The following is a 27,850-nucleotide window of genomic DNA, read 5'->3' as shown; positions in this document are numbered from 1 at the left end:
GACGTGATTACCCTGCTTCCACTCTGTCGCTGTGTAAGTTAGTAGTTGTTGTCTTTCAGGGAGAGTTTTTATGTTCCAACTCTCTTGTTAACAAGCTGAACACATCTCTTACTTTATTAAGAAGTACATTTACATCTTAAAGAGAGTAATAGGAGTCAGTAAGAATTTTCAGGCGATGGTCACCTGATCAGAAGAAAACAGAGGTAACAGGCGTCCCTGAACAATAAATTTTACGATAACCCCCTTAGAAATACAAGCTTTCTAAAATGCCAGAGCTCTCTATCAAGAAAAAAATTAAACAAAACAGAAAAAAAGAAAACAGTTACGAAAGACAATATGGCCTGCAGCCCTCGCAAAGATGATTCCCGAAACATAATTTCATCATTTCAACTAACTTTACAACTCGGTCTCCAAACTTAGGGGTTTTTAATGTACAGGTGACTTGTGTCTGAAGCCCAAACGAGCCTGCTATTAGTTTAAATCCACCAGATTTAACAATGTAATTCGCTAATCTGCATCGACTTTCCATTATAAAGGCAGTCGTTTCTATTTCATCCATCTCCGCAACTTGAACTAAAACTTGGATTGTGGCTTGAATTCATATGTCTCAGTTCTTTACCACTACTTTGCCAATCTGCCACAGGTTAAATTCCTTTGACCAATTACAAAGCACTACTCCAAAAAGGTCAATGTACAGTCGCTGAACGAGATAAACTCGCAGAATTTGTTTAACTTGATAAACTGGTTAAAAATCTTTAACTTATCTTGATGAACATAGTCAGAACTTGTTTAAAAAATACTTGACATGCTACTATAGCTTCCATAACTGTCAACACTTGCTCTGTCACTGCCCACGTGGTATCCTGGGTAAGGAGGATGAGAGGACATCCGGGGTCTCTGTACGAGTAAGCGAACCTCTGAGGGACAATTCCGAAGTATGGAAAGAGCTTCCTACAAAAACAGATCGAACAAAAGATAATTAATTCGGAACAAGCTGAAATAATTCACATAGAGCACAGTGCGGTAACAAGCACTTCTTGTCAGAGGGGATATCAACTGATTTAGAAATAAATTTGAATTAATTAAGTACAACTGAAAATGTTTGTTTATTTACATCAATATGAATTATAATTTCAATATAGTTAAGATTAATTGACGAGTTCTCAGCCTAGAAGTATGATGGAACTTTTGTCCCGTAAATTATTACAGTCACTAAGATATTACCACTGTCATAACGGCACTTTCTCTCATAAATGTTAGGATCGAAAATTTTTGGAAAAGAGGGTGAGATCTTTCAAATGTTTTCAGGGCTGGGCTTGGCTTCTATAATTCCATCGGATCCAGTAGTGATATTAACACCTTCCGCAAACTAAACCACTTTCTTCTGTACATCATGAGGCTGTTTGCTTTTGCTAAACACTTATGTTTTGTAAATGAACTATCAACTTACTCTGTATGTCATCCGGTCAACATTTTTATTGTTGATTTGGAGAATAATGTCGTTCACTTGAAGCTGTCCGCACATGAGAGCTGAGCCCCCAGGAACCAGCTTTTTAATATAGATTGGAGCTTTGTAAATAAATTGTTTTGAAAATACAAGTTAGTTATTCAGAAATTCTTAAGAGCGAGAGAAGTCACTAATTCGTATTGGAAAAGCCGTGGACACATAATTGCTGTCTAAAATGGTCAGCGAATTAAAGATTTTTTTTTCTCAAACTGAAGTTTAAAAAGACGTATTACCTATGAGTTTGTTAAAGATTGTTTTTTAGTAAAGCAGTGTTCTGTGTGAAATTTATTGGGTGTGACAGGCTGTAACTCTAAGTTACCGACAAAAAAATTTAGCAGATAAATTTTAAATAAAGCTGGGTGCCGTGCGTTCAAAAGTGTGTGTAACAATAAAGAAACTTTGCCAGATACATGTACATGTGACATACCTCCATTGTCTCCCCCTGTGAGACTCATACCCAGTCCACTTTGTCCCTTTGTTAGATACACCTCGAATGGTAGATCGTCCATACTGTAATCTACAATAGAAATGTTTCATAGACAGAGGTCACTTAACATGAAGAATCGGGAAAATTTGGGTTTTAAGTTAGTTTCGCATGTCAAAAAATAAAAAGAACTCGAGGATAGTGATGTTTAAACAACTAGTCATGATCCATGATTCCTGAATGTTAGATTATTTCTTGATTTTCTCACCATTATAGCTGTCGGTGCTCGCTTGATAATGATTGTAATGCACTGCGCCGTATCTTGATTCTTGTGGGGTGGGGGGTCCGCTACTGTTTGTCATGATATCTTCAGCAGTGACTTTTTCTACTACAAGTTGAGCGATGATTGGTGAGTTTCGCAGGGCGTCAACCGCCTAAGAGAGATACAGCTTGTTGAGTTACTTGAAGCTCTATCAATTTGAAAATTTAAACGGCAACTCCTTTCACATCCTTCTTGCAATCTTGGAGAAAAGGCCTGGTGGGTCAAACTTTTCATTCTCTTTTGATCAAAAGCATGTAGCCTTCTTCGCAAAGTGTTCACTCTAAATATAGCTTGAGAGACTGAAAGTATGGTTCAATGTTCTGTAAGCATCAAAGATTTAAAAAATATCTTGCTTTCACTGCGGTAAAATCTTTCCAATGTGTCTTACAATGTACCCCAACTTTAAATTGTTAATCTGCACATGTCAAGTGGTTGCATACCTCTTGTCTTGTAGCACGCGTTAAATTGACACAGTTTACAGCCACTATTCTGTCGTTGATTCCTATCCTACCATCCATTGCTGCCGCACCATTTGGATTGATAGTTTTCACAAAAATTCCACCGAAATCAGGCCCACCCTGTTGACAAGAAAAATTATTGAACGCATGATATCACCTCGGTTCATGTCCTACAGTCTCTATATTAAATGAAGGTAAATATTTGAAAATCGTGCATGTGAACTGCGGAATAAGAAATAGATATGAAAGTGATCCTCGCTACCACTATGCGCATATGTCGGATCTAATCAAACTAGGATAGATGCTGATAAAGGAACGCAGAAAGTATTAATTACTTAACACTGCTTTTCAAGCCTTGCATTATTATGTCTGGCTGTTCTATCTTAAGCTAGACATCATAATCCTTCACACACGAACACTGAGATCTTCGAAAGAAACGACGTTACTAAAGTTGTTTCGTGCTAAGATCGGGCACTTTCGAAGTCGGGAACTTTCCAGTACAGCGCCTCTAATTTTTTGAATTCGTTACCATCTGCTGTAAGGAACTCTGTAGTTTTTAGTGGTTTTAAACTAAAGTGAGGAAGTATCTTATAAACAGGGCAAATGCACATTTGATTTCTTGATTTATATTTATTCTAGCTTTTTTTCTATTATTTTTACTTTTTAATATAATGTAAATTTTTACAGATTAAGAGCCGCCTTTCAGTGGAAATACTGTGATAAAGTTATTATTATTATTAAGTAGTGATCCTTCACTACTGCGAAGATCGCTGTCATATCTAGTTCTTATTCCCCAATTCACATACATGATTTTCATATACACGCAGTCAACTAATCATCACTTCACTGATTTTTTTTCGATCCAACATAATGGACCCGCTCCCAGTTGGCCTGTAAGCTCAGTCGGTAGAGCACTGTACCGCAGAGCTCATGGGTTCGAATCCCATACAGGCCTGAGTTTTTATCAATCGTTCACTACTGCGAAGATCGTTTTCATATCTAAGCCTTTATAATATAAAGTAAAAACTTAGAGCCTTCAGTTAGATCAATTACAACTGGCGAATAAAATGATGACACAATAACGGCAAATTATGCTTATTTCTCCATTCTCCTTTTCTCTTCCAAAAAATACCCAGTCTTTGTTAAGAATTTGAGAAAAGATGCAATTTGTACCAAGAACTTCTGGGAAGTGGTTTGCCACAACGGCAATAACAACAACAACAAATCTTATGTACCTTAACCATCGTAACAGATGGTCAGACTCAGCATTACCAAATTAACAAGAACTCTTGATAAAACTCAACTATCAAGTAGCATATAATATGAACAAAATCCACTGCCTTACCACAACGCTAAATCCAAATGAATGGTTGATTTTCTGTAGTTCCACTAGCATGCAATTTGGCTGAAGATGAAAAAAAAAGAACAAAAATATAGAATTATAGTGTTTCTATCAAAATTTTCAGGCGACTTAGTCACTTTGTGGAGTAAATTCTATTCGATAAATAATAATCATTTACAGATATCCTATTTTCCAAGACGTTGTCTCATCCTCAACCATTCATGTCCAAGAAATCTAAAGATTTAAGTAATTGCGATAGCAATCATACCGAAGTTCTCAAGAGATCCTCCAAGTCCTCTACCTGCGGTCCTGCAGGCTCAGGGTTTCTGAAGCGCTCTATGACCAGTGTCGCTGTGGCAGCGGACCGCCTCAACAACTCTACAGCCTGTTGCAATTAACCGTATGAAAGTTAAAATGGAAAAAATGTCATTATGTTACGATTTGCCTGCTGAGGTTTTGTAGCCGTCCCAAATTATTAACGCCAATAAAAAAGAAAAGTGACTGTAACTGTTTTGCTGAGTGAAATACGAAGGAACACAAAAAAAAACATTGTGATTAAATAACGGAAATCGTACTAATATGAAAAGGGTTCTTCAACAACATGCATAAATGAAAACAGGCCGTTTTGCTTAAGCAGACAGACTTTATGGCGCTATTTCGTCTGACACTGATAATTATTGTACAATGACGCCAGGTCAAGATATTTTTTTTGTCGAATTCTAGCCAAATACTTATCTTAATATTCTAAAAGAGTGTTAAATTTTTCCCACAAGATTTTCATCACCACTGGATACTTCGATGTTATTCGAGGTGACGCCGTCAGGTGGCAGGCCGGTTAGTTTCTTTACCCAAAGAAATCATTTTCGTCAATGAATTTTACAGATGGATCGACGGAGAGTCTCAAATAATTACCTGTTTACGATTGAGACCATCCATTGCCACACCATTAATCTCCACTATTCTGTCACCTTACGAATAAAAGATGATACACCTTTACGAGATCGTATTTATGTAATAAGTAATTTCACATTTCACAAATTAATACTATTGATTTCAAGATTTATTCGCTCATTTAAGTTCTCTAATTTAAGTTTTACGAGGATTTTCTACATCTTAGGAAAATTCTCTACATCATTGGCTATTTGATACCACTGTGGGGCAATTTCTGTGACCATCCATTGCATTAGATTACATTATACATGAATTACACTCGGAAATTCAAGGTTAAAACAAATCCTTCTCGGCATTAGGCTGCCAATCAATCAGTGTTATACAGTAGGAGTCAAATACAGTCAAAATCGATATCTTACACCGTAATTCTCTTAGGATGATACGCACTATTTCTTTATATAAGATCATGGTAATTAAGGCAGACATTTGACGCTAAAGTTCTATAGTTTTGCATTTAAACAATTCTGCCCACCAAATCAGAATGGTGAAATAACCAAAATATTTGAGGTACGTTTGTAAGAATACATCAACATATTACTTAATACGTTTAGTCTTAGAATAATCGCGTCCAATCAATGGACGCAAAATACAGTAAAGAAAGAATGCTATTGGTCACTTCCCAAAAAAGAAGGATGTTTGAATAAATAAAGCAATTCCTTTCCATTCAAAGGGCATCCAATCAAATTCATTAGAGCACAAGATAAGCAAGCATCCGTGAATTTATTTTCCATTGCTTGAAACTAAGTAATAAAACGTAGCTTTATCAACGAAATAGAAACGTAAAATAACACCCTGGATTGGCGGCGCAACACCACGGACACGAGCGATCTTCTTTTCAAAAGGATGGCACAAAACTTAAAGGTTTGTCAAATTTTTTTTTTTTTTGTCATTCATATTGAAGGCAGTTGTACCCGACTTCCACTTTTAATTAGAGTGCTATTCTGTAACCGATGTTGTGATATGAAAAAAGTTTCTTTTTTCGGTCGCTGATCAAATAAGTCATAACAGATCAGTTACGTACCATTTCTTATTTTCCCTGAAGCTTCTGCGGCTCCGCCAGGCAATAGGGACTTCACATAAATTCCATCGAGTTCTGGCCCACCCTAGGGTGAAAAATAAGATAAAGTAAGCATAAGAAATCCAAAAATTTCTTCGTTTACTATAAGGTCACCATTGTTCAAAATAAAATGGGAAAAGATCGAAGTTTAGACCTATTTCGACAATCACAAGTCAAAACATACCAGAAAACATGGTTGAGAAGGACGGGAATTCCGTGTGTGAGGAGAAAAGTTTGGTGAGGTTTTGAAAGGAAACGCCACTGTTAGTAAACCGAGTCTTTCATAGTTTTGAAAACATTGCTATAGACGAAGCCGAAAGACATTTTTGTTATTACGTTTCGACTTATGAATGATTTATACGATTCTTAAACGAATTGTAATAAAGAGACCTCACTGGGTCCCCGCTGATAACTAAGAAACTCCGGCATGGCCAAATTACTTTTTCTTATAAAAACACGTATCTATTAAAATATTGCAAAGGAAAATCGATTCTACATTCCGGGATGATACATTTCTCCGTTTTTTGGGAATCTTTCATCGTTTTTGTTCGATCATCACGTGGGACAATTTCCTTCTGCTGAATTGCAGCTGCTGTAAAGAAACTTGAGTTCTACGTGATGGCGTGGATTCAGAAAATCTAATTTAAAGTTTTCGTCGTTGTTATTAAGTTCAAAACAGATTTAACTGAATTATTTACAGCTTAGATGCGATGTCAATACACCTGTGCTTTACTTCACGAATTGATACACCGGAAAGAGCTAGAACGAATTTAAAATGCAACGAAAGCGCTTCAGGTAGACAAAGGATTCTTTATGGAATTACCATCACGAAACGGCTGATTCCGCGACATCAAACGAAAAATAGCTTCTTTTATCTACAAATTGACTGGCAGATTTACGTCTGATAAGCATGCTTGTAGACCACATTTTAAATCATTTAGCCCTGTTTGTTATTTTTCCTTTCAGGATTGTTCAAATGAGAAAAATGGACTAAAAACTCAGGCATATATCGAGAGCAACCAGAGTATGTAAAACTTAAGCTTAAATGCTAATTTGCGATCACATTTGTACTAAAGGTTACTATTTCCTTTCTTTAATTTAAACGGTCAAATTTCTAGGGTCTCTTTCAGAATTAATTAGAATAAACGCATAGTTCACAACGGCCTATATTTCATATCTCTACAATGTGTCAGTCGAGATAAGTAGTACATCAGGTGTTACTTAATAGTTACCGACACAGTTAATACTCTGCATGATTTGGACAAGAGTATGAAAAGAGCTCTTAATCATGACCCATTGAAACTAATTTATCCCGAAAGGCTATGTTCAAAATAGGAAAATTGTGTTCTCTCTTAGCCTAACTGGGAAAGATAGTATAGTTAGTATGACTTTCTTAGTAGAGATCGTTGACTTGCGACGTCCAAACCATTGAAAGGAAAGAATTCTTGAACAATTTAAAAAAAAAAAAGAGCTAGGGAGTTTGAAGATGGCAAGGAACGTGGAAAAAAATCTCTAAGGACGCTGCAAGGTGCAATGAATTTCAACAAAATTATCTTACCGTAACATTTAGCCCGAAACTTCCATTGAGTTTCGGGATTTCAATAGGAATGTAGTCCTGAAAGAGACATCAGAGTTAGCCGATTCAACTACAAAAAGAAGTTTTGAATGATACAAGTCTACACCATTGCCATAACAGAGGTATACACTGGGTCATTATCAGTACTCGTTTGTTCCCCTCCTTATAACAGTTCATTGTGATTATTTTATTGAGCTACCTTTTCGGAAAGGATGTCACTTACAGTGGCATTCTATTGAGATGACCTCTGTTAAATTTCCTCTAACGTAACAACATCTGAAGTGTCTCTCATGATCATAACGACAACCTCGTTTCAATTTTACGTTGAACTAATTAGAGAATCCCGCATCAAAAACCTTTGATATGTTCACAAACTTCGGAAACTAAACAGAGGTCATCAGTTGAATGCATTTCACATTTTCTTGTAATGAATTGAACTCGATACTCTTTGTAAAAATCTTAAATGAAGAAATAGAATTAAATGAATTACTAAGAAAGATTGTAATATCAATGTTTATCATTTCTTTAAGTTTTGTAAGAGTTACTTATAAATACATTGTTTGATGCTGTTTACACCAGACTGTGATGTGGGATATCTTCATAGATTTCTTTTTCCATTTGAAAACTTTATCTTATATTGGCCTCATACCGCATTAAAGGTTTCTCTGGGCTTCTGAACAAAAATTATCACCATTTTAAGATGAGAAGATACTCATTCATTTAATTTATTTTTTACCAGTTATTCAATTTTTTCAAGGATAACACATTTCATCTACAATTCACTCAATAATTCTTTCGTTTCATTCACTTCGTCAGCACGGTTTGAAACAAATTCTAAATCAAAACTGTAGTGGAAGATGACAATACACTTATGAGAGATATGAAAAACCGTCTGAGATAACCCTCAAATCTTCCTGCTGATTACAAAGTGCCAGCTTGTTATACAGAGTAGGCCAAATTGACCTCTTTGCACATTATTTGAAGAAACAATAGAACGAAGATAGTATTGTCTCGCTTAGGATTGCCACCTTAGCATTAATTACTTTAACTGACGCTCTAGCACTCACTCCAATTCTTTACGAGCCTAAATAGAATAAACTACTGTATGTTTACAACAGTGAGGTAAATACTTTAAGTTACAGGTTTATCATTATAACGGTTAACCCTACTACTACACTTTTATGTAATAAAGAATTACACTTTCTGGCACAGTTGCGTTAACGAAAATAAAAGAGACAATAAAGATAAATTAAGTTTGAGGCCAATGATTTTGTAATATGGCTAATTAACACGTCTCTACCTGTCTATTTTCATTTTCGAATCCGGTTATAACCACTACTTTGAGTCTTATACAAACGAACAGTGTCAATATTGTTCACTTATTCTTCGGCATGTTTTTTACATTGCAACTATGATTTCTAAAGCTGATTTTGGTTTTAGCTGTTATTATCGTTTATTAACATAGTTAACAATCACTTGATAATATTGATTTAGCAATAGCATCAATCCGACCAGTTTTCTGATCAATTTTTTCCTGAGAAGAATGTCAGGTTCTTTTCATCACTCAGAGCTCACTAGACCACGAAGGCTTCATCCAATTCTACACAGTTGTTTCCTTCTGAACCTTAAGAACACTATTTGTTTTGTAAATTCCTTCTAGTTCTTTATCATCTGTGACTCTACTAATTTCCCGATCAATACAATCCACATCCTTGCAGAAAGATGTATCTTTTTGCTCTAAATTAATATTCATGCTAGATTTAACCAAATTTTTCCGCTCTGTTTCCTGCATATCACTCGCATCATCTTCAACTTTGAAATTTATTATTTCATTACCACCCTGTTCAGTTTCACTGCTCTCCAGAAGCTTTTTATATGTCATGGTTCTTTCCAGCCCTTCAAGAGCCTCTACTTTTCCCCTTTCTACGGCATCTTTATCTCCCTGCTGACTTTTTGAATCAATAGTTAATTCTTCTTGGGTTAAGGGGAGAGGACTACCTCGCTGAGAGCTGCGGCCTTCACCATGGGAAAACCCGTCCCTATTTTCCAAACCCTGATTCGGTGAACCGCTTAATAACTGCTCAAGCTCATCGCGAATTGCTTCAATGTCCCCCGGGTTGAAAGATCCCTGAGTCATTTCACTAAACTCCGAATCAAAATCGCTTTCACAGCAGGAAGATTCTGATTCCTCCGAGCGCTTTCGTTTCGGTGAGGTTGGAGAAAATAAGAAGGAATGGATTTTCTTGAAAAACCCACTTACAACGCTTGACTCCTCATTTGGCGGAGTCTGCTCCTCCACTGATGGGAGAGGCTGCGATTCTTCTTCTACTGACAAGTTTTCCGCTGGAAGCAACTTTTGACAATCGTCTAGTGGAGCAAGAGACTGCTCTCTTGTATTTTCCTCGGTTTTATTTACTGGTGACTTTGTTCCCTCCCCAGCTAAGGAATCAATTAAATCTACATCTCCTTTACACTTTTCCGGTGAATCCTCCGGAGAGCCATTTTCGTTAAGAGCCGTTACTTTACTCTTTGCCCTTTCCCTTAAAATAGCCGACACAGCTCCCTTTGCAAAAGTGTTCCCTTCAAAAGGTTGTGCCCAGGCTATTGCCTCGATAGTGGTCCGCTTTCCTAAAGAAAGTGTTTCTGAGTTTGGTTCCTTTACATTAGTAGTACTCACTGTAACTATGTCTTCAATCTGGTGACTTTGGCTGGGCACAAACTGCTGTTGCATGGAGGAATATTGTGATTCCAATGAGGGTTGACGTTCAATCATGGGCTGCATTTGCTGCTGTCTGTGAGGGTGATAAAAAGCTGACGCTGATTCAGACCCAGGCATTACAGGCTTGCCATTTGGTGTCGCAGGAGCTGCTACACAGCTCTCTATCAGCATTGTGCAAACATGAGGTGCTGTCCTTAAAATGTTAACAGCCTGCGTACCAGGAAAAAGGAAGTAATTTTATAATGGAATAGAGGAACAATTGAATGAAGGTCGTAAGGCTAACTGGAACAGATTTCGAGATCCCAAAATGCGCTTATTGAGAATTATTTGTGGACACACTAGTGTAATTTAATTTTGGATCCTACAAAAGATATAAGGGTTAAAGATGATCTATTATTCAAATCTTCTCTGGTTCTAGAGGACCAAAATCTTTTTCATATAAATTACCTCTTGCCTTGATAAACCCTCTAGACTTTGACCGTTTATTTCAAGAATTCTGTCACCTAACAAAAGAAAACCAAGTAAATTAAACAAATCACAGAAAGACAATAAGGACCGCCTACTTAGAGGATAGAACCTGCCCCTTTATTTAGCATTTAAGAGCATAACCCTTTATTCTTAAACTGTTTTGGTCGGTCCTCAGCAATGATTAGTGATCTGAAATGTCAAACGACAGGCAAACCAAGGCCTGCGTTTAAAATTTCAGGGGAAATAATCTTTACTTCATGCTAAATTCAACTCTTCTTAAATGGTGAAGTGTCAGTTTGTCAGAATTTTCTGATGATATTAAATCTCTAATACATTACAAGAAAAGTTACTATGTCAGGATGCTTTAGTATTCAGTGAATGTGGATCAAGAAAACTCACCAATGTTAATTTTTCCGCTGAGAGAGGCGGGACCTTCTGCGGCCATGGTCTTCACATAAATACCACCCAACTCGATACCACCCTGTCGAGAATATGACGTCACCACTGAGACTATACCAGAAAACAGCTATGACGAAGGACTAACCCTCGAAACGTCAGCTTTTAAACTCTTTACGGTGGGCAATTTACATTATCAATTCTGTTGATAATACTAAATTACCCATACCAAACAATGCTGAGCAAAGACAGTTAACTTTTTAACGGCTTTTAGTTTGAGCTTGAGCCCCTTTTTCAGTCTCTTGTTATTGTGTAGACTCTCTTGTCTTTTCTTTTTTTTTTTCCTTTATTTTTTTTAATCTTTAGAAATGTTTTTTCCATAGAGGAATTTGAATTGCCCCTTTCTCGAAGAATATTTCTCAAAGAAGTGAGAGTTAGCAACAGAAATATCATTCACAAATGTTTTTTTTTTCAAACTCTCTAAAGTTTTATCTTAGTTTTATATTAGTAAAATTTACCATTATTTATTATTTTCAAATATTCGAAGATTATTTTCTTTCATAAAATACTTACAATAATATTGAGTCCCAGGCTCCCGTTCACCTTCTGAAGCTGAACAGGATGAACCCTGACCTGAAATATAACAAGTCAGTCAAGGTAAATAAAGAGTCTTTATTTGCTTCTTTTTTCACTAAAACTTCACTTTAAGAATTTGTATACCCCTTCTTTCAACAACTCGGAAAAAATCGAGGTTGTTGATTTTTATTTGTTGAGAGCTCGATCCAGTGTAAATTCAGGGGTTAATTCCTCCATATAGACATCTCAAGGTAAATGATAATGGTGATGTCACCGGTTATAGAGGCTCATGAAACAGTTTCAGAAAGTTTTGCGTAATGTCAGGAGTACTTTGGTATTCCTGTGATTGTTAAGACTATTATTAAGACATATTAGGGGACACAATTGTTGGCGATGCTGTCGTTTTCATTTTGGCCTACTGATTAAAAAAAATCTAAATTCACCATGAATCAAATGTGACATAATTAAAACCTCAACTGGTAGGAGGCCAACCGGTTGGCTTTTTACAAGCGTGATCTAGAAATGAAGTAGGAATCTCTCAGAAACAAATCCTTCTAGGAACTCTGGGTTCAAAGTCCAACAAGATCTCCACTCGAATTTGCGATTGGGCGTAAAAAGAGAAGCTGTAGTTTATTTAAGCTCAAGAAAACAAACGCAAAGCGACATAAAGTGGCTGACCTGCAATGGCTGGTCCTGCACTGGGCACGCTGACCCGTTCAGATGTATCGCGGGACCTATTCCAGGCGGCTGTATGACCCCTGACTCGTTTTCAGGCTTGCCCGCGGCTGATTCTGGCATATCTCCAGCCAGAGAGTCGGATTCGTCGGTCTTTACTACTCCATTCATCCTGACCACTGCAATAGCATACAAAAAAGGCTGATTTATCTACAATAAGTGTTGCTACAATATTAGTAGCCTCTTTGCTCAGTAAATCTGAACTCGTAGCAAATGACAATGTTTGGCCATCTTTTGGCATCAAACAAATGACTAAAAAGTGATACCCCATGCCACAGAGCAGCCTGTAGAAATCAAGGCCTCATGAACCTGAGCAAACCCTCTAAACTTATATTAGCCACATATTACCACAGTTCTTTTACTCATTATCACAACTACCAACGCGTCTGAAGAGGGTGAAAGCAGCTGATTTGTAAAAAATAATTGACCTCCTAGTAGAATTAAGACGTGACGTATGACAGGACAGCACTACGTAAGCTACTAAAATTTTTTTGTGATTTTCTGCTTGTTTATAACTGCTTTACGACCTAAAATCCCAAGGAATTATACTGCGTGTCTTTTCCCAACGACTTCTTTGTCGGTATGTAAATTAAAATATGGACAACATAGTGAGTGGTTCGTAATAAAAACATCATATTTTACTCTATTTACCTCCATCTTTTGGATATTCTTTGAGGCTGGATAACTTCATTCCCATCATCATTTGGAATTTATAGAAAGATGTACACATTTTAAGCAAATAACGGGACCTTTAACCGGAAAAGACACCCATTAGAGTCGGAATTTCATTGAAATATTGCAATATATCAAACTAAGCTCGCTATATACATGCAAATTATACTGTAAGTTACTTTGCTGGCTAAAATTTGCTTTCTTTAGCAAATATGTTTGTTAGATTATTCTCTGTAATCTATGAAAACTTGTTTATCTTTGCCATTCACCTCACCAGAGTATAAAGCACATCAGGAGGGGGAGAATTTCTCTGCCCGCGAGAATCATGCTTTGTACGTGCAGTGGAACCATTGATCAATTGCGCAAGCAACCGAATTGACAGTATGTCATCTGTTGCCTTGGAAAATCTTTGAGACTGGGAACAATTTTGTATTTTTCGTCTCTCCCGGTAACCTTTTGACAATTGGGAAATTCGCATCAACGTGGGAAAGTGTGAAACACAACTTTTGTGATTTGAAGCGAGGACGCCTTAGTCATACTAACTTCTTTGTCATCTTTTTTAAGGAATTAACTACTTATGCGATTTAGTTGCCATTGCCTCGATAATGGAACGTAATGAATCAATATGTCGGTCAGATTTGACTTAAGTGACGAATTAATTCTTCACAGGTAGATAGCGTTGAAATGTAGCGTACAAAGTAAAGCCTGAGAAACTGAGCCTTCGGCAAGCCTTCGAAAATTAATTTGCCCCCCTCTTCCCTTCGCTTCATGTCTAGAGCCCAAATGATTCCCAGGAGGCATGCTTCCAATCATTGTTAAAGCCCAATGACTTTACTTACAATCTCGCTTTAAAGATCAATGTCGTCGGAAGGTCTCAGTTATAATATATTTCATTTATACTTTCGTAGTTAAACGAAAATATAACAAAAATCGCTCTTATAGTTGATTATTAAGGATAACATGATCAGAATGTTTTTAAAAGAATTTAATTTTAAAGAATTACCATGGCAGTAAAGTGACACGCCAAAAATTCCCATCCGAAGTCTCTTTGATCATCCAAGCGCCAATAAATCAAAATAGACAATTTTACCTTCCCACTTGTTTCAATGATAGACGTTTATTAGGTGGCTAAAATTTTGAGTTTTCTGAGTAAAAGATACATTCTTGCTTCTCGCTGCGAAGTTTGACGGACAAGAAAAAAAGTTTCTCATTCTGGGGCATCAAAATGACCGCTGCTAGATTAAGATCTACTTATAATAAATAGCTTCAAAAGACAAAAACTTACTTCTTATAACTGCATGTGTACAAAACCATTTTGGAGGTTTCCGGATCACCGTGTGCCTCAATGAAAAATCGTCGCCGCTACGAAGACAAAGAGAGGATAGGAAATCAGGAGAATTCTTTGGACAAATGTAACCATCTTGATAACAGGAGCTTCCGGAAGGCTCATAAGCGAACAAATTAATAAAAAATAGCATGAATACTAACATGAAAGGCCATCCGTTTGATGTTTTGCCACGGATGACGAAATGTCGGACTTTTTACGACTCCTCTTTCCTAGAAAACAAATATTACTGCACATTAGACTAGGTTGATTTACAAACTTAAAGAGGCTGTCATATTATTTGGGTGTTGGTTGTTGGGAAAGGAGGGACAATCGTTATCTTGGGGACTTACGAAGGAGAATCAGCAAACCTCGGAGGATCGTTCGTTGTTGTGAGGCCGGAAACGGGGAAGATTGGGATCTCAGGGACCAACGCACAAGTTTTTGCTACCAATAGTCTTTTAAGCGGAGAACAGTATTTCTAAAACTGGAGCATTGTTTTTTCCGGATAAATCGCGCTTTCGACGCAGTGAATCATCATTAAAGTTATATGAATAATTTTTGTAAGCACAACTGTCTCAAGGCTGTCAAGCTGCAACTAGTTCGCTATTAAAAGTTGACGTTCATAGAAAAGACTCTATAGCTTGTGAAAAAAATAAGAACTAATCGAGTGTCACGGCGCGCTGAACAGGTCCAAACGGGCTAGAATAAAATCACTGGAGACTACTTACCTCGTACACAATGAGGCCTCTGACACTGATGCCTAAGCTAAAACCGCCCCTCTTGTCTTTTTTAAACTGCAAAGATAACATTTTCACGTTTTGTTTCATGATCCCCTGGAAATCTTCTCATGTTCGTAACTCAATTTTGGAACTCTGTTTTGTCTAAATTGCCACTCAAACGCATTCGGTTGGCCTTACCTTTGACACTTTGTTGAATATAATTCCATATTCCTGTAACTTTTGTGCCTCCTGCGGAAACAGTTTTAGGGAATTATCAGAGGGCTACAATAAGGAGTGGAGGAGACTTGATTAACAGAGGTGAAAAGATATAGATCTTCACCCTACATGCTGGCTTCCCTTTCGTCACGTTGGTGCAAAACCAAAACTTCAACCCTTTTACTGAAGACCATAGCACCATTCTGGGACGGCCCAAAAAGCCCAAAAAAGGATACCTTTTTGTTTCCGTTGATGTTCTTTACATTTAGTTTTATCTTAACCTCTACATAACGGCAATGATCTCTTAGGCACGTCCCAGCCGTGAGAATTACACACAGAGACAAAGAGGCTCAGTTTACTGGTCTACTAACCTTTAAATACTCTATTTCGGCCTGAGCATCACTGAGACCAGTGTGAGTCTTATGCATCGCTGGAAGATGCTTCTTTATGTAGGAAGCAGTAAGTTTGGCAATTGCCTTTAAATAAACGAAGAAAAAAGGGTATTATTCAACTGCAAGTGAAGGAAATTCAATTTCGCTTCATTCCTGTTATGTCTGTTGGTCCATGATACATCTTTCTTTTCATGCTTAGTGAAACACGTACTTGAAAAAGGATTTTCTCCTCACAAATAAAACAGACGCGACTGACAGAGAAGGTAACGAAAACAACAGCAATAACAACAACATCAACAATGACAACACCGGAAAGCTTTGTTCACCGTCCGGACCACATTACAGAGAGTGTTGGCCACCAACTATATTCACAGGGGGTAAGCAGTCAGTCTCACATATGTCGATACCAATTTAGGACGGCGCACAGCTATTAACAGAAAATTTTTAAAACAAATCTAACGAGAAACATTAGGAACACGCAATGTATCTTTCCCAACATTTGGCTCCTGGTGTCTGGACATCCCCGATGTCTATGTCTTAATAAAAAGGTGGCCATCTGGTTTAAGTTAAAGCTTACTCTCTGAGGAAGATAATGCTCTGGAACGAAGTAATCCGAGCCATGAACGGTCTGGTTATAATCTCCTACTTCTGCTTGGAGAGCATATGAAGCTAAAAGCATAGCAGTTTCTTCGTGAACGTAAATTCCTCCTTCCAGGACATCTTTTCGCAGCTGCAGGTAGTACAAGTGTCTGGTAGACTGTTGTCTAGGAGAGTTTTCCGGGAGAGACAATTATTGACGGTGGTTGTTTGTTAAACTTTATAAAATTTTAATGTGATCGTTTAAACTAATGAACATAGATATTTCCCGGTTAAGAGACCCCGATCAAAACTTTAAAGTAACACTTACTGAAGAAGGCAAATGTTCTCCACGTAATACTTGACACGGAAGAAGATGGTGAAAACAAGGGAGGAATTGCAAGAAACCTGAAATTAAGATATTTATACATTGCTCAAAAAATGCATTTTATCGCTCACTTAATATGGATATTGTGAAGAAACTTAATTAACCCATTAAGCAATAATGACGACAACCTTGTATCAGGTAACGAACAGTAGAAGATCATTCGTCTCAGTAAACAACTTACATCGTCTTTCCATAGATGAGGAGCAAACTTTGCCAACTTGGAAAGTTTCTCATTCAAGTCTAAGAACTCGTGCTCTCCATCTGTAAATATAAGCATTTACTCAAACTAAATAGATTTACGGCAGAGAAACCAGCCTTAAATTAGATCTCTGTAGACAAAGGATGAAATAGCTAATAATTTTTAAGCGCATGATTCGAGGACAAGGTAAAAATGAAATGTCCTTTGATGAAGAGAACAACTGACTAATATGGAAATTTTAAACTGAGAAGAAAGTAGCGGAAATCTGCACGAATGTTTAAACTCAAAAGTCGTCAAGAAGAATTGACTTCCAATTTAACTTGAAGTTGAAAATCAAACAGGGCTTCAATTTACTTCCACGCTGGATATGTTTATAGTATCAGCTTCATCGACAGTAACTTCTGAAAATTCTCCGAAATTGAATAAACTTCCAAAGAACTTACACACTCTTGCTCATCATTAATTTCCGATCCACATATTGCAGCCCAGAGATCGAGAAATAAATTTACGTCCATTTTAATTACCTTTTATGATCATTAGTCCAAAGAAAATGGTTTCTGTGAGCCCAAGATGATCCGTGATGATGGTATACAAATCTTGTCCACTAGCAGATGCCTGTGGTTGATTAAGGTTGCTTGGTTAGCTGTTTTTGATCTTTATATCGTTCAGGATTGCAATTTTGTGGCCGATATTGTTTTGTGAATCAAATGATCGGAAAAGCATTAAATAAATCGCGACCATTAAAAGGGGTCAAGAAACTTTTCAACTAAAACGTCTCATCCTTTTTGCAGGTGTTCTAACAAAAAGAAACCACTTACTGAAATATTAATATTTTAACAGCAATTGCTATCACGTTCTTTTATTCCCCCTAAAGTAAAGCCAATTTCTTGAACGTTAGATGGAAGCTCTAGTATTTCCTGACATAAATTAACCAAAAATTCATGTCTACGAAGAAGAAAACAAAGGAGCTGAAATAGAAGCCTCAAATATAAACTGAGCTAAAGTTGAAGGCGAAAGATAACTTTGACCCCTCACAATGCCTTCGTAACTCATAAAAAATTGTCACCATTTTGCCTTATTTTAAAAAAAATATTTCGGCACATTAAACCCCCGTACTTTTTTCGAGTTCTGTTGACTAAAATGTTCAAGTAGACAAATGGTAAAATCGTCAGTGTACCATTTTCTGCTATGCTTAAGAAGTTTCTTTATCATGACGCGATCGAATTAAAAACTAAGAAAGCTTCGGTTGAAATGAAAGAGTTTTACCTGTACTCTAACGTTAAGCCTCTCTCCATTGAGCAAAACCACATTGATCAACTTGTCACCCTCACCGATCTGAAACGAAACAAAATCACATGTAGTAACTAACGTCTTGAACACGTTTCGACTCGTACAGTTGGGCATCGTCAGCCTTTCAGTTATCTACTGTGATGTGGCAAGAGTTAATAAAATCATAGTTGTGAATGAGCTTGTAACTTCCGTTCAGAAGATTAACATGCAAATATTACTGCTTACATTTATGAGAACAATATGACAGACAATACAATTGAATATCTTCAACAAACCACATGTAAACACAACGAACGGAAGACGAAATCAATAATTACGATTAAAGTAGGGATATCCATTCGTTAATGTTCTAAAACCTCACCGCGAACCAACATAAGCCGGGGGTAAAAAAAAAAATGAAAAAAGGGAGACTAGAAGCTTCATTGACAAACAACGCGTATACCAGCTACTTCCTCGTGCAGGTGGTGAAAAAAAGTTGTTGGACAGCTCAGTGAATTTCCCAAAGCTTATTTTGAGCAGAGTCGTTCTCTACCGATTTTCGCCTTGTAACGCAAAGGTGCATAATAAAAGAGATACAAAACTTTCTTTATGTTAGGTTTCTCTGCTAAAGGTTTGGTTTGTTTAGTTTACAATGTTGAGTTGCTACTATAATTATTCAACCAAGCAATCTATCCAGCAATTGATTTTGTAAAGAAAATCTACCGAACTTGATCGAATTAGACGATGCTTAGTTCTATTTAAAGTAAATTAGGAATTTCTCATGTTTTCCTCGCTTCTAGCAAAAATTCTCCCAAACTTGATCAGTCTCATAGGTTCCTTTCAACGAACATGTTTTTGTGAAAAGTTTAGACTCCTGTTGTTGAAATCAGTCAAGCTGATTTTATCAGTGCACCTTTGCGTCAAGGCTTATGGTCTCTATGCAGCAAATTCTACAAAATCGGTCAGAAACTCTTCATTTTGAAGGAGATCAAAATGCTGTTTGAAGAGAACAAAAAGAATTTCAAATGAAGCCTGAAAGGAAAGGAAGTTTGCTAATATAGTAAATGGATGGCTATGTGACAATTTTCCTACACTTTGCTCATTTTCGCGATTGTATGGGCCTTTTTTCTTTTTTTTTCTTTTGAGGTGAAGGAAAGCTCGCCCGATCTTTGTCGTCATATCGAGAACTTAGAATAAAATTATACTAAAGAGTTTCTGTATGCAAATACATCTTATGCGTGGAGTGCAATTAAATTAAGTAACTAACCTCGTGGTATTTCTGTTAGGAGATTAACAGCTTTTTTTAAACAGATGCATTTTTGTGCCTCGTGCAAAGGCAAGAGTATTAAAAGTGGTTTTAGTGAACACTACATCCACTGTTCAACAGTACAGTGACAATGTGCTCTATAAGAGGATATACCATGTAGGCATGCATATGTCATGCAGTGAGACAAAGAAAGGAAAATGGAAACAATAGTACAAAAAAGAACAAGATAAGAAGAAGTAGAGTACCAAAACGCCTGTCTCCTCGGCCTTGTCGTCTGCCCGTCTTCCCGCCTGAAGTGGAGCCAGAGTTAGAGAAGAAAAATTCCATGTTACGTTTTGAATCGAAGACGTTAATAAGAATAATAAAGCAAAGCATTATTAACACATTTTATTAACTTACAAGAGAGCTAGAGAGACATGGTTTAATAAGCAGACATTCAAGTTATGAAAGCGTTAATAATTGTTTCAAATTAGTAAGCACAATGATAAGAAATTAAACAGAATTTTTAGCTGAAATCGACGCAACAAACGACCGAAGAGTTAGGATTGCAAGCACGCTCTGCAATAATTCTATGACAGAGACAAACTGCTGGACCTCATCAGTGTGTCATGCTCAGAAATGAAACCAGCCCAGTTTCCAAAATGAAGAAGGCTTTTGAAGTCATTATTCATCCAAATACCTTCGTCACATAACGGTGATCACAAACATTACGACTCAAATTACAAAGTGGATTTTATTTCAATTGCGTAACAAGCACAGTGGTTGGATCTGAGGGTCTCGATGAGTAATATGAGTGTTCAAAACTACAGCTATCAAAATTAGTACTTTTTGTTCGAGAGATTAAATATACATGAAGTATGCACGATAATGTTTATGATTGCCTATCCTCAAAAACATTAAAGGAGGTAATAAAAATTATCAAGGACTGGATTAAAAGGGGGAAGGAAGAGGAGTGGGTAGAAGCAGGCCGTTCTCAATTCACAATATGTGTAATTCAGTCAAGGCTTTCCAAAATTGATGTTCTTAGCAAGCCAATAACGTTTTCACGGTCGATGCTCCCCGTTTATTATGTTTATATAGAAAGTATTTATCAGGCGTGAGTTTAAACAGAGTTCTCTGCAGACGGAAATATCTGTTAAGTGAACTTCGACTTTGTTCACTACTAGCATCTTTCATTGATAATTACGCGACCAAAAGTTTCATTGACGCACGGAGAGCACAACTTGATCTAAGTTTTCTCCCTTTTATATGTGAGTTCTGTCAGTGGTGAAGCTAACGGTTGTGTAAGTGTTTTGGACCATTTTCTTTAATCAGGCTGATGACAGCGTTCAGCTGATTTGAGTCTGGTTCATAGAATATCAGTGTTTGATAATTTTGCATCTGTAAATCCGCGTAATCATGGCAGCCAATCATAATGATGGTGGAAATTACAGGCAGCCGTTACCAGTGTCTCAACGGTACTCAAAGTAAAAATACTTAACAATCTAAAGCGCGGGAAAGCCTGCGTAAGGAAGTCTCAATGAGCTTGCCATGCTATTGGTTAAAAGAGTAGCATGACTATTTTTGACCAATCAAAGCGCGGATTGACGCAAAAGCAATGCATTACTTCTCGGATTCCTTTCGAGCTTCCTACAGAGTGCCAATATTCATCATTTTCCCTTGAGCGTTTTTTCTTGGACAATATGGGATGTTGACCTTCATTTAGCATTTCCTACCATTATATAAAGACCAAAAAGCAGGAATATCAACTTACCGACATCTTGTGATTATGACTTTTAGAGATCTCCTTTTGCAATTCTTAGTGTGACCATAAAATTATTTTAAAACGAATCAAAAAAAGATTTTCTGAATCGGCTGTATTCTTCCAAAAGAAACTCCTGAATAGTAGAGAGCGTTGGTAGAGTCAAGGATAAAAGCTATCTCATGCTCCACTTGCGTTTAGGGGATTAAGGATCGTATCATGTCTGAAAACTGAATTTGGCAAACAATTCTTCTCCAACAGACTGACACGTTTATCGCGCTATACTTTCGACACCTATACCAAGGTGGGATTTCTTCAATTTACGAACTTATATGTGAGACAAAAGGGATTTTGTAGACAAAATTGAATTCAGAATCGCTTAAATTGTCGAATAGTTCAAAGAATCATTGCAAATGTAAATTGGTGAAATGGTAGCGAAAATGGTGAAATATGTGATCACAGTCTTCAAAGCTACACTGAGGCAAAGGGAAAAACCAAAGAATGAAATGCAGAAGAAGAGCCGTTTTTGCGTATGTTTTCTTAATAATGTACAAAGTTCTAATGGATATCAGTTAAGTTTCTGGAAAGTTAGCGTAATCAGTCATTCAGAAAGACAAAAAGACGATTTCATATATTCAGTGTTTACTAATTATCGATGTCTATTCCACTTGAAATATCGTTGCATGACACCAAAACTGAGTCGGCTAATTCGAGGTTTCGAGGTTAATGTAGAGTTTGAAAGAACAATCAATTATCAGAGTGAGAAAGAAACACCTTTTTATGTTTGAAGCCTCAGATCTTGGTAGATGACGTACATAGCTCACGAAGCAAACATTAGATCTGACCAGGAGATATTCTTGTGGAAAAATCACCGCGGGAATGCTCAAATGAGATTACGCGCATATTTCGTGTTCAAATCCGGTACATCCGAGGCATTAGGTGTCAAAGCGTTTCTCTACAAGTGGTAAAACACGCGTAAATAGAAAAGAAAAGCGCTGATAATTCGCGAGAAATATTTATTCTCCACAGGGGCTAATCAGCTCAGAACGGTGGCCCGTTTTTAAACATGCAACTTTAATAAAGAAATTATTCAGAAAATTATTCGGTAAATCGTAGCATTTCAACGGACATGGAAAACATATTTAGAGTATAAATGCAAGGATTATGAATCGATCCACCAGCGCAAGGACAAATCAGTGTTTATAGTTCCTAACGGGTTAGGAGAGGTGCAAAAAGTTCGATTGCGTTCAAAGTTTGATTTCTGAGTCAGCGGATCGTTTAGCTTTTATCGTGAAGCGTATTTTTTCCTCACTTTATACAATTTGCATGAGTGCAACTAGTTTAGAATTACCAGGGAGATAATTTTGAATAAAAATATGGTCATATATTTCAATTTGTTTTAAGTTGCATCTTTCCAGGTAAGTATATAATCGACACCTATTTGAAAAAAAACGTCTCGCATTAAATTGCATAAATATGGCTAGTTCAGCTATTTTTACGAACTAAATCAGTAGGAGTATTTCATCTGGAACATAAGTTTTGCCCTTGTTTAATTCAAACAAAGGTATTAATGGATTTCCGAAAAGTTCAGTCTTGTAAAATGCTTCATAGCTTCGTTTGCAAATGGACTCGTGGTAAATTTACAAAAATCGTATTTTTCCGCCTGATAAAATTTCAACTTGCTGTAGCAATACGACGAGCCAACTGTGAGACAAAAAACCTGACAAGACTTGATCATTGAAAGAAATACCGCGTTAAGTCTAAAAATTGATACTCCTTTCGCATTAGCTTTATAAATATTACTGCAGTATTACTGCAGTTTAAGAGGGAATAAGAATGAAGCTTGACGTATTCCGAAGCCATTAATCCCTGAATGGAAACTACTGTAACATAGAACAAAATGTGTTCTTTACTTACCACTGTTGCAGCATTCATTAGAGAAGTAGCTAATTCAGCTTTTACGAAAGCAGATTTGTCTTCTGCATTTTGTCTCCATGATGTTTTCGTTTCTTGTGCATCGAAAACAAATTATTCGGGTTTGGACCGTCTTCGGTGCTCGCTTACATTTCCGGCTGTCAACTGGACGGAAACCTGAAAGATCTAGACATGAACGGTTCTTTGTAAGTTACAACAATAAGAAAAAACTTTCGGTATTTCTAATATCCCTCATTTTTCCTCTCATAACTGAATTTTCTATTTTTTGCTGAATCCATCACAAATAGATTTGCAATTGTTTTGGTTTCACTTGCCTTTGAATTCCCTTGAAAACACCTTGAGCTTATTGAATACAAAACCATTTGGGTTGCCCAGAGGAAAGAATCGAAAGCAAGGGAGATATTTCCAAGAGAAAGATCGGCGAGGTCGGGAAAATTTTTTAAAGTTGTCAAATTACAAATTCAAGGCAACCAAAACAGTCATGAAGCGACGTAGTATTTTTCAAACCGGGATAAACATATTGGATCTCATGTCTAAAAAAGAAGAAATATCGATTAATGTATCTTGTACATGAAGAAAAATCGTACCTGAGCAGTATGCGGAATTTGTAAGGTTTTCAAAACTTCACGATGTTGTTGATGCGTCGAATTTAGCCGAGCGCGATTAAATTTCGCTTTGATCTTTAGACAAATCGATGAGCGACAGGGCGACAGGTGAACCAAACCAAGCCTTATGCAAATTAGTCAACAAAATCTTCAGATGCATAACATTATCCTCTGCTCTAAGGATCGTGCTCTCGCAGCAATAGAAAATCATAACATGAATTAAAGCTTCTCGCGCGGAGACCTCTTCCACGCACATTCGCCGGCTAAAATTGAGAGTTTAAGCCTTGATGCCCACGCAATTATTTTGTGCTCTCTTCTATTGAGGAAATAATCCATTCTTTTAGTTAGTACATTAGCATTTCTCGTCCTGCAACGAGAGTTTTATTCACATTTTCAATTTGCGGTTTTGTATTGTGTCGGATTGTTCAAATACGCTTTTTGATTACAAAGGCCTTGCCTGCTGCGAGATATTGTTAATTAATGTTATTTCGCTGAGGACTCTCGAGAGATGAAATCAAAATTCAAAGGGATAACATGGAAATAATACAAAAAAGGTTTTAGCCTAATATGCCTTTCAAATATTGTATTTAAGTAACGCCGAGTCAAATTTCGCGGCCATTAAAGGTGATGAGTTTTGCCTAAGTCGAGGTTATTTTTTCTTTTTTTTTCTTTACATTTATAATTACTGCACGATTTCTTGTTTTGTAGCGGAAGAAAAAACCTATTTTTGACGATTCACTACGCTTGTATAAAAACGTAAAATTTTTATATCTGAGGCTTTGGTGTTACATAAATTGTCCTCGCGCCTAGGGATTGTAAAGGAGAGTATAATGCTAAATGCCAAAATAAATCATGACAGACAACTTTAGATTTGACATAGAAATATCAGATCTGACCAAAAACTGGAAAAAAAATCTCATTAGCTTTGAGTGACAGAGATATTCAAACTAACGAAAGCTCCTTATTACTGTCAGATATTACTTAACAAAGAGCTATAAACAAAAGGCTTGCATCGGTTCAAATCGAAACTGGCATTCAACTTTTGCCAGACATAGGCTATTTCAATCTCTGATTGCGTCTTTTCTTCCTACAACTTGAAATGAATTTTTCTCAATTTGATCAAAGACTTACAAAAAAAAGGAATTTCCTACGCAATTCACCCACTTTCCATTCAAAAAATACGCCACTGCATAAGTGTTCACAAAACAAATTCAAATCAAACCATGTTTTACGTGGGCCTAAATAAACTAATTTATTTTGACGTCATAAGGTTAAATATAGTCTAGCATAACTACCTTTATGCCAAAAGAAAACTGTTGAATTTAACCGTAAATTGTTTGTTAAAATTTTACATCTTGGCCTTAATAACGGTGAAAAGATGTCAGAATTCAGGAGTTCTTATTTTTCGTGACGAAATTCGAGTTGGGGTACTGATGTATATGCTTAAACTACGGCCGTAATTGCGCGTGATTTTCATAGAATACTCAATCTCTTCATACTCTTTCGAGTAGTACTTTTCAAAGCGCATTCAACGTACACTGTTAACAGCTAGTAATGTAATGTAGATATTTAAATGGACTTTTTGAATACTATTGAAATAGTGTGACCGCGACCGCTCGGTTCTCGTTGTTCATTTTTTTTTCTTGCGGTTCGTTGTTCCTGCTCTGAACAACCGGAATAACAGACTTCGTTCAGTTTTGAGAGGAAATCAAAACATTCAATTAAGTTGTTGAACGGACGCAAAGTGACAACAAAAATTGATAAGTTCGCTTTAGATGTGTTCTTAAATTTTAACTTGTTTTTGATGCTAACTCAAAGAGATAATACAACAAACAAACTGTTTAACACATCAGGAAAAGTGCAATTAGCCCTAAGGTGATATGATCTAGACTGCAACTCGATAGGGAAAAACTAAGTACTTACATCAAAAGCACACATTTTTTCCTTGAGTAAGCAAAAGCAATTTTCCTTTGCCTATGCAACAATAATTTTGGTAATTCAATTTGCACGTTGATCTCAATCGCTCTCAGGCTATATTACCTAAAATGTTCGTTTCCAATTTTATATGGTCACGTTCAAACATGACCTCATCCTACGTACCTAGTGATACCGATGATTTGTAGCAAAAAAGCGCTTTGATTTGACCACGTCAAATTAACTACGCGTGCACTCATTTTTAAAAGGGGTCAAAGAAAGCCATTTATACGAAAATTGATAGTGAATGAAATTGAAAAGTGTCCCGCAATGATGGCAAAGACGTGCTCTCCTGAGAAGCTAACTACTCAAACATTAGTTGGAAACATTTTGCATATTGCTGTACTTTACCGATAAACCAGTACATACCGATATAATGTACTATGCTTGACTTGCATCCAAACTCATGAAACAGAAACCGCATCAAATTTATACTAAGGCGAGCTGCCTGCGACAATGGCATAAATATCAAATCCGAAGTAATTTTAGAGTCTGCAAGCCATTATTTGGTCAGCGGTTCGCGACGTAGGAAAATGACATAAGCTACTTTGCGAAGTGTCAATTCAAGGAATATTCCCGTCAGACTGGAATTGTATTTAGGATGAAAAGGAATCTCTTCAGAATATCGCTTTATACTAATCGCCTTTTTGCTGGTGAAACCATTCGAAAATGTTTTGACCATATATTTTTTTTTGTAAAACACCAGCATCAGAGTATCAAAATAAAGGAATGCAGAAATCCCCCTTAAATCTTCAGCTTCACAATCGAGTAGAATTGCGAATAAAAGTTATCATATGAACAAATCTGCCACCTGAAAGCGGGTATCGAATTCAAACCGTCCTCATTCAACAAGAAGCATATCTTACCTTTTTTAGAGAACTCTTTACACTCGTTACTTCTGGTTATAAAGGTATCCTACAATTCGCTATAGTAAAGACCCAAAGAAAACTGTGCAAAAGACGGAATATCCTCAAACCATGCTACAGAAACGAGAAAAATGTTGCCATGAGGTGCTTTGCATAATTTTAGGACAAAAGTTATTAATTATGCATGGGCTTATATTTGCATGCCATAAACAATGTATAAATGGCGTCCTACGGAATTTCCCAAGAGGCAATTTTAGGCTTCAGATAAATAATCTGATCAGATATCAATCGGCCAATCAGTAAATTCTGTTGTTTACGCTTAATGGATCATCAGCTATCTACTGAGCTTTTAAGATTGAGCACTTAATTTCGACGCGAAAAAAATATATATATCAGTCAAAATTTGGGAACAAAATTTGGTGAAGGGAAAGGACTTGTATAATTAATTTTCATCAGCGACCGTCTTGCAGGGTATCTTTGACATAAACTTTATATTATAGGAAGGTATAAAAAAAGGTGAGGCGCTTCATCAGAAACTTACAGGTTATTGTGTTTGTTCAATGCGAGTAAAGTGCTCACAAACACCTTCGTTAAAGTATTCAATTGAAAAACTTTTAGAAACCACTTGTTGTTTGAGTAAAAGGTTAAAAAAAAGAAATGAAATGGGGAAAAAACAATAAGGTCAAATAAGAGGGAAGCAAAAGTAGAGATAGCTCCGATAAATCTGATTCCCTCAATTAGGGAGTTTTTACGCGTAATCGACAAAGCGTTCTTTGCCATGAATCTTACAGTTTGCCGATTGTTGGGGGATTTTAAGAGTGTTCTACCAGCCACATGTTGCTAGAGGAGTACTAGTTCCCGGTGATTTTCAAATAAACCCCTAATTTGAGCATTACTCACTAAAACAGATTAGCTTTTGTTATAAAGAAAATGGCAACCAACAAAAGGGCCCTGTTTGAAATCGGATTTTTCCAAAGATAAATTCTACTTTAGCATAACCGGTTTAAAACAACGTTAAAACTGTTGAATGGACTTCAAGGTGAGTCAAAATCCGCTGGACCTCTTTTATTTTGTTGCCGTTTATGCAAATTGCAATTGTAGGCAACTGTTTACTTGAAGACTCCACACAGAAAAAGACATGACCTCTGTTTGGTCTCACAACATCTTGCTCTT

The 27,850-nt window shown here is 36.7% G+C and overlaps 1 protein-coding gene across 10 annotated transcripts; it reads right to left on the bottom strand.

Annotated features, from left to right (window-relative positions):
- Nucleotides 1-96: 96 nt before the first annotated feature.
- LOC113668105 (tyrosine-protein phosphatase non-receptor type 13) lies at nucleotides 97-26,850 on the bottom strand. Of its 10 annotated transcripts, none has more exons than XM_027183983.2 (29): nucleotides 26,678-26,843; nucleotides 23,215-23,397; nucleotides 19,802-19,846; nucleotides 18,287-18,355; nucleotides 17,545-17,635; nucleotides 17,003-17,082; nucleotides 16,765-16,841; nucleotides 16,435-16,621; nucleotides 15,837-15,941; nucleotides 15,448-15,498; nucleotides 15,259-15,324; nucleotides 14,692-14,760; nucleotides 14,489-14,565; nucleotides 13,183-13,280; nucleotides 12,475-12,650; nucleotides 11,794-11,853; nucleotides 11,224-11,305; nucleotides 10,804-10,859; nucleotides 10,315-10,566; nucleotides 7,620-7,676; nucleotides 6,026-6,107; nucleotides 4,966-5,021; nucleotides 4,322-4,438; nucleotides 4,057-4,116; nucleotides 2,694-2,831; nucleotides 2,200-2,365; nucleotides 1,935-2,024; nucleotides 1,451-1,569; nucleotides 97-951 (listed from the first exon to the last, which is right to left on the bottom strand). In XM_027183983.2, exons 2-29 carry the CDS (start codon nucleotides 23,230-23,232, stop codon nucleotides 790-792), a joined length of 2,706 nt encoding a protein of 901 aa, XP_027039784.2. In that variant the 5' UTR covers nucleotides 23,233-23,397; nucleotides 26,678-26,843; the 3' UTR covers nucleotides 97-789. The 10 variants fall into 10 exon arrangements, with proteins under 10 accessions (XP_027039784.2, XP_089053151.1, XP_027039783.2 ...); XM_089197025.1 differs by lacking the exon at nucleotides 26,678-26,843 and adding an exon at nucleotides 26,181-26,300; XM_027183982.2 differs by lacking the exon at nucleotides 26,678-26,843 and adding an exon at nucleotides 23,820-24,223.
- Nucleotides 26,851-27,850: the final 1,000 nt, after the last annotated feature.

Source organism: Pocillopora damicornis, chromosome 2, assembly GCF_964200805.1.
Source record: "Pocillopora damicornis chromosome 2, jaPocDami1.2, whole genome shotgun sequence".
Taxonomy (NCBI): Eukaryota; Metazoa; Cnidaria; class Anthozoa; order Scleractinia; family Pocilloporidae; genus Pocillopora; species Pocillopora damicornis.
Note: the sequence above shows the minus strand (reverse complement) of the source record. Positions and strands in the feature narration are given on the sequence as shown.